This window comes from Mytilus californianus, unplaced genomic scaffold (assembly GCF_021869535.1).
Source record: "Mytilus californianus isolate M0D057914Y unplaced genomic scaffold, xbMytCali1.0.p SCAF_4, whole genome shotgun sequence".
NCBI classification, from domain to species: domain Eukaryota; kingdom Metazoa; phylum Mollusca; class Bivalvia; order Mytilida; family Mytilidae; genus Mytilus; species Mytilus californianus.
In genome coordinates this window covers 66,916,309-66,927,160 of record NW_026262690.1, presented here as the reverse complement: position 1 = coordinate 66,927,160, position 10,852 = coordinate 66,916,309, and the positions used below count along the sequence as shown (strand labels likewise).

Sequence of the window (10,852 nt, the reverse complement as noted above, 5' to 3'; positions counted from 1 at the left end):
AGATTTGGTATGATTGTCAATGTGACAAATATCCACCCGAGTTCAAATGAAGTGGATTTTAGCAAATATAGAACACTGTACGGCCTTCAACAATGAGAAAAACAAGCTTAAACAAGCTTTATTATGATGTATTTGATAAAGGAAAGATATTTCCAAGTTACATTAGTCAAGACATTAACTTTGTAGAGAAAAATTTTATTTTGAAACTTTTACAATATGTAAGAAACTTCGTTTGACTGTTGGGATCTTGCAAATATAATAAAACTCGAATTTCAATATTTCAGTTGTAAAATTTTTCTTTTAGGTTATTGAAAAATTCAATTCAAAATATAAGTTATCTCAACAGCTACAGTGCAAGATTTAAAAACGTTCAAATAACAAGTTTGTACCACCGACATTTTCAGCATATTAATAAAATTGAGAATGGAAATGGGAAATGTGTCAAAGAGACAACAACCCTACCAAAAAGCAGAAAACAGCCAAAAGCCACCAATGGGTCTTTAACACAGCGAGAAAAATGTCTGTGTGCGAAAATAACCTTAGTTTAATAAATAATAAAGGATTAATTTTTTGTGGTATTCTAAAATCATGCAGTGAAGTATATAATTTTCATTTGATATATGCAGAAAAAACATGACAGTAAAAGCTGTTTGAGCTATTGATACACCACGTTAGAATTTAAAAAAATTATATAATTTTGATGAGGGAGAATGGTTACAAATTCTGATTAAGAGATTTTGCAACCAAATTTAATTGCAAGTTCCTTAAAAAATCTCTTCGCGCGACAAAAAAATATATAAGTACTTGCGTGGTACTGTAAAACATTTCTATAATTTCACCCGTTATACAACTCCAATGTTATATACAGTCGCATGGGTCAAGGCCCTAAACATGACAAAACAAGCTATGATGTCAAATTGCCGATAATTGGACATGTGAAATTGATGACAGTGAACGTATCTCTGAATGTTATCAACTTCATTGGTGAACCTTGAAAACCTACTTAATTTGTTGCTATCTTAGAATTTTTATGTTTCCACCGATTTTAATATTTTCTTATGATAAGGGAACGACCATTAAATTCTGGAAGGGAATGGGAGTTACAGTTATTTTTTTAAATTCTAACTTGGAAGACATTTTGATGAGGGAGAATGGTTACAAATTCTGATTAAGAGATTTTGCACCCAAATTTAATTGCAAGTTCCTTAAAAAATCTCTTCGCGCGACAAAAAAATATATAAGTACTTGCGTGGTACTGTAAAACATTTCTATAATTTCACCCGTTATACAACTCCAATGTTATATACAGTCGCATGGGTCAAGGCCCTAAACATGACAAAACAAGCTATGATGTCAAATTGCCGATAATTGGACATGTGAAATTGATGACAGTGAACGTATCTCTGAATGTTATCAACTTCATTGGTGAACCTTGAAAACCTACTTAATTTGTTGCTATCTTAGAATTTTTATGTTTCCACCGATTTTAATATTTTCTTATGATAAGGGAACGACCATTAAATTCTGGAAGGGAATGGGAGTTACAGTTATTTTTTTAAATTCTAACTTGGAAGACATTTTGATGAGGGAGAATGGTTACAAATTCTGATTAAGAGATTTTGCAACCAAATTTAATTGCAAGTTCCTTAAAAAATCTCTTCGCGCGACAAAAAAAATATATAAGTACTTGCGTGGTACTGTAAAACATTTCTATATATTACATTATTTGTACTTTATCAGGAGAGTGTATATGTCCTTATGTTTTACTATACTGTATGTACCATCAACTACAAAAAAATGTTGGCGTCTTTGTCAGATTTATTTGTATGTTTTTTTTTAATTTTAAGTCAGTTGTGTTGTATTTTTACACAGTTTTGGCTGCTGGATCAATTATGTCTGTTTGGGTTAGTTTAGTTAAAACATATTGTATTTGTAAAAGAACCAAAAGAGATTGAACACAAGTTATAACAAAATTAGTGACGTTAAACCCCTTGTTTGGGTTGCTCGCCAAAAGTTGTCAATATACCGGAACTGTCATACAAGTAGGGGGTTTTGCTTGCTATAAAACCAGGTTCAACCAACTTTTTGAATTTACCTTAGAGTTCGGTATTTTTGTTCATACTTTTTCCCTAAATCTGTTGTTGTTTTCGAGTTCGATGCACACATGTACTAGAAATTGTAAACCCCTTTAAAAACACGTTCCGGTACATCCTATTAACTGAGACAAGTAAACTTCATAGCTGGAAAAGATGGGACTATAAAAACTGAAAACTTTCCGTAATTTTCAGTGATTAATGATCTTCAACTTTTATTTGATTTGGCTTTCCAACTGTTTTCATTTGAGCGCAACTGATGAGTCTTATATAGAAGAAACGCGAGTGTGGCGTACCAAAGTATAAGCCTGTTACTTTGACTAGTTTTCACTATTACTGCGTCGATGACACTGCTAGTAGACATTTCGTCTCCGATTGTATCTTCAGCCTAATAGTCAGCACATAAATGAAATATTGATTTGTTCATTTTCTGTAAATTTTATGTTTATAAAATGTTAAAATATTCAAACCACTATGGTTTGTCTACCCCTGGGTAGACAATAGGTAGATCATGTTATAGATCGACCGGGATGAAAGGCGGGTTTGAACTGCCACTGATAAACGGGGTAAATTCTAGCTATAAAACCAGATTCAATCCACCATATTTTACATAAGGAAATGTCTGTACCAAGTAAGGAATATGACAGTTGTTTTCCATTTGTTTGACCGCCTCGAGTGGTTTCGAACCCCGACCGGGTCAAACCAAAGACTTTAAAATTGGTATTTGCTGCTTCTCCGCTAAGCTCGCGGCATTATGGAGTAAGAGTAAGACAGGTTAGGTCGGCTCGGAGTCAGAATAATGTGTCTCCGGGTAAGGTGCGGACAGTTCTTTTTTGAACTAGTACGTTAAAACTCCGGTTCAGCGTATCGGTCTAGTAAAAAGCAGGGTTTATATTCATATCACATTAACATGTTCTTGTCCTGAATATGCATATTAGTTTGCCGCTGGACGTTAAGCAGCCATCCATCATCATCATCCATTCGTTTGATGTGTTTGAGCTTTTGATTTTGCCATTTGATAAGGAACTTTCCGTTTTGACTTTTCCTTGGATTTCGGTATTTTTGTTATTTTACTTTTTTCGATAGAGATGGAAATTTAGCCTTGAAGTTGTAACAGGACACCTCCGGACCCCTAAAACAGTTGTTACAAGGGTTCTTAACGCGCAGAGTACTTGGCACTCTCTCAACACGAGGCATTCATTCTGACCGGACGTGACTGCGAATTTATACATATCGCATTACAAAAGCGGTAGCTCTACTTTGTCAAGGGTTTTACTGCCAATCGAAGGAGACCGAGGGTGACCATATGTCTATTCCCAAGTCACCTTTGGAGTTGAATACACCTGGATACTTGGTGAAAAATTAAATGACCAGAAACAGCTAGTATATATAGAAAACATTGACAAACAAACAAACACAAATTTCGCTATAACTAGCCAGGTCAATAGAAAATTATGTTGGGCTTATAAAATTAAACCCTGCAATGAATTGCTAGTTGTGACCTTGACCTTCCAATAAACATTTCAACTTTATATATGGTGATTTTAAGATAGTATTTTCAGGGATGGAAACCAAGTATCATTAAAATACGTTAATGCCATTAATGCATTAAAAACGTTCTGAGACAGACAAACAAAATCAATGACACTGACCTTCCTTATGAATTTGGCAGAAGCTTTCGGAATTTCGGGTCCTCAATGTTATTCAACTTCGTATTTGATTCGGCCTTTTTATTTTTTTCTTATTTGAGCGTCTTTTGTAGACCAAACGTGCGATTGCCGTACAAATCGTTTAATCCTGGTATCTATGATCAGTTTATTCGGTCTTATTAATCACATAAACGGAATGAACTACAAAATAGAAAATGCTATCGACATGCTTTCAATGCTTTTAAAAGTTGTGAGCGGGGAAAATCAAGGCATGTTTGGATATTGGTTATGTAAAATTGAACCAAGTTAGTGACTAGTCAATCATTTTTAATATGTAATTTCAAATACATAAAGATTTTAGCCAGATGAGACTTTGCATATTTGTATATGGGGTATATAAAGTTGAATTGTTGCAGTTTCCAAAAGCTCGTTGTTACCTTTACCTCATTCAAAATTCCTTTGACAGTTATATAAAGCATCAGTATCATAAATATCCTTAATGGCATTATAAAATTATCAGCCAGACATAAATTGAAATATGGACAGACATGAGTTATTCTTATATATATATATATATTGTTTGACGATGAGTTAAAAATAGTATTCCCTGCATATAGCTGTTGTTCTGCAAATCCCATCAACAGGTAATCGCCGTCTCTCAATCTTGGAGTAGTAGTAGTAGTATCTAATCACGACCATAACTGTTGAGATTATCCCCAAACAGCTACATTCTCCATGCACTTCTCATCATCTCCACAAAGTATTGGTCTGTATCTACAGAGGCACTTACACCACTGTAGTAATTAATAAATTCTTCTTTGGTAACCTAGGTCACATACAAAATAAAGTCAAACATTACAGTATAAACTTGAAAAAAGATGAATAATTGATGATGATGATGATGATGATGATGATGATGATGATGATGATGATGGATGGCTGCTCTATAATGAATAATAGACAAGCTTCAATTTTAAAATCGCTTAAATGTTGCTATGACATTGTTACAGTATAATAACTGACGGGTGTAGTAATATCTCTGCACGTGTTTTTACTAAATTTCTTATTTCAATTCACTCCCTTTGACAAATGATATTTATAAGCGTCCCCTTACGCAATAGAGCACACGCACGCATTTCTTACATTTGATCAGATTTCATTAGATCGCTTAGATACCATTTTTTGTTTTAAGTCATACAAAAATCTTACATTGTGAATAACCATACTGACTCCTAAAACCAATACACCGAGGATGATATCAAAATATTGGTCTATTTGTTATCGAAAACACATTGTTGAGTTTGGTGGATTGGTATTTCAACAGACAGTCAATAATCAATGGATACAAATTGTTCACCCCTACTGGCAGACATGTTTCTGTACTCATATAAAGCAGAAAAAGAAATTTCTCTTTCGAATATAATGATGATGTCATGTCACGCAATAACCCACATTTCAGTGGGTGTTTGCATCCCATTCATCCCACTGAACTTCAGCTTGAGGATCTTGGACTTTTCCTTGATATTGACACAGATAGACGAATTCAAACAAGAATCTATGACAAAATGATGATTTTAACTTTCAATCGTCAACTTCCCATTTCGTAGTAATAACATATACTCTACCTCATAGTATGGCGTTTACATATATAAATTTAAACCTTACGCTCGTGCATAATCTTATCTTACGGACTTTATTAGCAGGAGTGTGTTCCTTACACAAGAAACTGCTCCAACAGTTACGAGGAAGAACGACTATAACCCACACTACATAAGTTTTACGGTCAGACATGTTTTCTTAGTCTTAGGGATTAAGATTATCAGAATAGTCGTCTGATCTGTAAAATTACCGATTGTGTCCTATTCTCGATTGTAACAATTTAAATGAGTGTAGATTCTCATAGCGGGGGTGCATGAATAGCTGGAGGCGATTACCCTGTCGACACATCCGGTTTCGTTCTTTTTAGAGTTCATGTGATTCTCTCACTTATTGTTGGTAAACTTGATTTGTCTACTTAATCGATTTATGAGATATGAACATCGGTAAACTACTGGTGCCTTAATTCACATTTTATTTGTTACAACATGTGTAGTGCAAACGGACGTGGTATGAGTGCCAATGAAACAACTCTCCATCCACATCACAATGTATAAAAAGTAAACAGTTATAGGTCAATGTACGGCCTTTAACACGGAGCCTTGGCTCACACCGAACAGCAAGCTATAAAGGGACCCAAAATTACTAAGGTAAAACAATTCAAACAGGAAAACCAACGGTCTAATCTATATAAAAAAACAGAAACGAGAATCACTTATGAACCACAACTACAAACGACAACCACTGAACAACAGGCTCCTGACTTAGGACAGGTGCATACAAATGCAGCGGGTTTAAACGTTTTAACAGGCGCCAACCTTCAACCTAGCTAACATGAAACAGTAGTGTAACATTACAACGTAAAAATACACATTATAAAATATTAATTGAAATGCCTTTTGTTTAAAATATAAGTCTACATGCAGCACCCATTTCGGCAAAATTTCCTTTAGGTAGAATTGTTATCTGGAGAAAATCAGATATGTCCTATTTCAAATAAATTTATTTCAGACCTGTGACAATTTTAAAAGGATTTTCAATATTTTCTGAAATTTTTAATATCAGAGTTTCATTTGATTACTTTGAGGTTCTAACAACTTATCGTATTTAACAAGAAATAAAATTATAAATGGGATAATAATGAATGAATCTTTATAACAAAAAAATTGTATTGATCATCAACATTCAATTTAAATAATAGTCCAAACGAAAACACTTTATCAATGTATTACTTTTCAGATACAAACTAATATATTTTGATTCCCCATGTCCTAATTTTATACATATTAATTTTACAAAAACATGCAGTTTATATATCGAAATTGCCTTCAATGCTGATTTGATGGATTCGTGTTATATTATTGAATACTCTTTAAAATATATCACTTCAACTGTATAATAAAGAAATTCTAATTTTTTTTTGCGTTCATTTTCCTATTGTGAACCCCTGCTGAACAAACCAAGAAAAAAACTGACCATAAATCTGTATTTTAAATTTAGTTCAATAGCACTTCTTTCAATGGCTGTGGTCTTTTAAAAGTCAGTCTTCTTACCAGAAATTCAGACAATTCATCTAACTTTGGATTTCTATAAAATACATTATTTTTCCATATTATGTATATGAATGGTGGTTAAAGTGTCCTTCTTTGTTATCGCCTGAATTAGTTCTTATTATAATAAATTGAAACAAACAAGTGGAAAATCGCAACATGGTAAATCACATTTAAAACTAACTACATGAGAAAAATAATATTCAAATATTGTTAGTTACCTTTCCGTCTTTAACTCCATGGTCAAACACATCAAGAAATTCTCTGAAAACTTGGTCTTCTGTCATTTGTCCACTCTTGTATTTAGGGTGGTGTTGTGCATTGTAAACACCCTTCAGGTCAGCAACGGAGATTACTCCATCACCATTTTTGTCGAACTTGGTAAATGCTTCGTTGATGATCGAGATTCTAGTCTGCGACATCGGAGGCTAGAAGGTAAAAAAAAAGAGAATCAAAATAAGTAAATAAATATCAAAGCAAAGTTGAACTCTGATAAAAATTGAATACTTCATTAATTTATTTATCAAACTATTTGCCTATCTTGTATTTCAATTGTTTATGTATCTCATCATTATTTAAGTGCTTCTTTCCACCACATGTTGAATAAAGAAATTAAAAAAAATTCGGACTGATCGTGTCGGTCTTGTACAGAGCAGTATATTTAGACAATAGTAACCCTGACCCTTCCCTAATTTATAAGCCTAATACACAAAAAAAACATTTCTGACATTCACCTTATATTGTTTTTTATACTGCCTCTTAAAATGGCTACAATTACATACGCAAAAAGACTCCCTAAACAAGCTCCAGATTGTGTGAAGAAAAGTGACATTTCATGAAATCTGCATATCATGAAATATCACTTTGTTACTATATTTGGTAAATAAAAAGGAAGTGTTCTAGCTCCAGTGTAAATTATGATTATAATTATATACGCATGTAGACTATATCAATCAATGGTTATCTCAACCAAAAGCTTCATTTATCTACTTTACCGGATCTCAAATGGTGTTTAATAGTGCAATTGCAGAGCAGTGAAAGATTCGTTTTCAAATTAGATAAATTGACTTTAAATTTAGTGCTTCAAATACTGGATAACATAATGTATGCATGTTGAAAGCTACTATCTACAAGAAAAAGGAAATTCCCTCAATACTTATGTTCCGTGTTAAGTTTTTGCTATATGATTGATTAATTATAGTTGGCTTTAAGTCTTCTTATATGATAATTACCCTTATTGCTTGTAAGAACTCGTCAAATCGAATTGTTCCACTGCCATCTTTGTCGATGTAGGTAAACAATTCTTGTACAGAACTTTCTGGAAAGCTAAGACCAAAGTCTTTTAGACCATATCTAAATTCCTCAAGACTAAGCGATTTACTGCCATCGTCGTCAATATTTCGAAAAGTTCTACAATATTAAAAAGAAGTTCGTAATTATAATTAATGTGTATTTTTAATTTCATTATATGCCAAACATTATACATGAACAAGTTTTCGATGGCTAAATCTAAAAATGCTTGTCGTTCGTAATTTGTATGCACCACCTGTTTATGGCAAAAAGGAAACAATCGTTACTATGTTTGCATTCGTTTCGTTCTTCGCGTTAACTGCAATTTTAAGTTTGTAGTGAAAACATAAATATAAAATTTGATATTGTAATCAATCAATGAATTTCAATCGAGTGTAATATTCATTTCATAAAATTCTTTCCAGTGGCCCGGGATTGATTTTGATGTCATGATCATGTGATCATATTTTTATGGTCAAGTTTCATGATAATATTTAAAAATACTCAGTTAATCGTGTTTAAGCTCTTTTCTAGACTTACATTTTCCTGATAAACTCGAACAAACGAAGATTTATAAATGGACCACAGATGGTTGGGGAATCAATCGACCCCGTTTGCTGTATTTTTTTTGGTGTCACGTTTTAATTCTTTTAGTGAATATTATTTCTTCATTATTTTTCACTTATTTAATGTACTTTCTCTTATCCATATGATGCCCTTTAGATAAGAATACGCGGGCATCATATATAAACTACGGTTAGTATCTTTAAATTATAATAGATAGAGGAATACTGTAATTGGTAAAAATGATCAGCTGGACAAGATCAACAAATAAGTCAAACATGGTCGAAATCATATATCTAAATTATTCTTGAAAGACGATTTGTTTCTACTATTTATGTGGGTTTTTGCAACAACTTTAGTTGATAGATGGAAATTATATATACCAAACTTGATCTGCAGGACAAGATCTACAAATAAGTCAACATGGCCGAAACCGAAAGCGACTCTTTATACGAGTATTGCCCTTACAAAACGTTTTTACCCACTTGTGTATTTTCCGTGGAATTTATAGTAAATATAAAAATAAGAAGATGTGGTATGATTGCCAATGTGACAACTCTCCACAAGAGACCAAATAACACAGAAATTAGCAACTATAGGTCACCGTACGGTCTTCAATAATGAGCAAAACACATAGCAAGCTATAAAAGGCCCCGACATGACAAATGTCAAATAATTTATTCGATAAAAACTAACGACAATTTATATGATAAACAGCAACAGAAGACAACCACGCAATTACAGACTCCTGACTTGGGACCGGCACATATAGAATGTGGCGGGGTAACGTTGATATAAAAATCAAAAAGATGTGGTATGATTGCCTATGAGACCATTCTCCACCAGAGACCAAATGACGTTCAAGTTAGCAACGTAATCATGTTTGCTGGTGCCCAACCCTCCCACTAACCTGGGACAGTTGCGTAACAGCGCATCATAAGAACAGACTATAAATTTCTGTTGAAAAGGGCTTTACTCATCGTATCGATACAAAGCACAAAACCAAGTAACAAAAACCCTTAAGACACAAAATACCTATATGAGAGATGAGAGTACTCGCAGTTACTAAAAGTTCGTTCAAAGCCAATAATTACTAATTAAAATCATGTAAGTCAACATAAAGTCAACAAAGCTAAAATTGTCAGTTGACTCCTAAAACATAAGTGTTTTGCCCTTGAATGACGATTTTTAACCTTTGTGTGTTGATTTCTTCTTCGTTAACTGTAGAAAATGCAGATAAACTGTAAATATCAAGATTATTACCAGGACAAAATCTCCAAATCAGTCATTTGCCTGAAATCGTCAGTCGAATCCTTACAGCTTGTATAGGAGTTATTGCCCTTGAAGGATGATGTAACAGTTGGGTTTTTTTTCGTTTTTGCTGGAAACTATTTGAAATACTCTCATTGCATTGTATATTTTTATGGAAATTAACAGATGAGCGATACAGGTTCCTATAGCTTGGAGCCTCATTAAATATAGTTTTCTTAATGTAAACAAAGAGATTTTGGTTAACAGTTTTTTTGAAATTAAAGTTGTGGGTTTTTTCATCAAATCAAAAAGTCCTAGGGATGGGCCGAGTTCGTAGAAAAATTTCTTTATGAGGAAGATTCCAGAAGGCAAATTTCTATTCAACTTTTTTTCATAACTGCTATATCATTCCATTTGGCTTGTCATGTCAAAATCAATAAGGACTCCAATTCCCGATGTCTTTATCACTCGGAAGATAACAAACCACGTTAGTCTAAAACAAAGTCACAGCAACAAAACCAAGTCGACGTTTACTTATTTATAGGCATACTGCAAAGTTTCACTGTTCAACAAGTTACTTTCTAAAACGCGAAAATGCTACCGTATTCAACTGTCAAGACATATAACCTCAGAGTAAAAGTAGATTTTATATTCATATGGGTTGTACGCTAGAAAAGTGTTAGACACGAATGCTCAATTACCTGCCAATGCCGTGTATACCACTAGCTCCTCGTTCTAAACATTTCGCTCTTAGCTCTGCGAGTTTGTCAGCCATTTTATTTACATGTAACTACGGATGCTCTGTGTTTAAACCGGTAATTATGTGAATCACCCACGTTTTACACAACTTACATGTAAA

The 10,852-nt window shown here is 33.4% G+C and overlaps 1 protein-coding gene across 1 annotated transcript; it reads right to left on the bottom strand.

The window, feature by feature from the left end:
- Positions 1-4,052: 4,052 nt before the first annotated feature.
- Positions 4,053-10,852, bottom strand: LOC127738422 (calcyphosin-like protein). The gene is made up of 4 exons (XM_052249669.1): positions 10,695-10,852; positions 8,121-8,298; positions 7,110-7,316; positions 4,053-4,568 (listed from the first exon to the last, which is right to left on the bottom strand). The coding sequence occupies exons 1-4, from the start codon at positions 10,766-10,768 to the stop codon at positions 4,467-4,469; spliced, it is 561 nt and encodes a 186-aa protein (XP_052105629.1). The 5' UTR covers positions 10,769-10,852; the 3' UTR covers positions 4,053-4,466.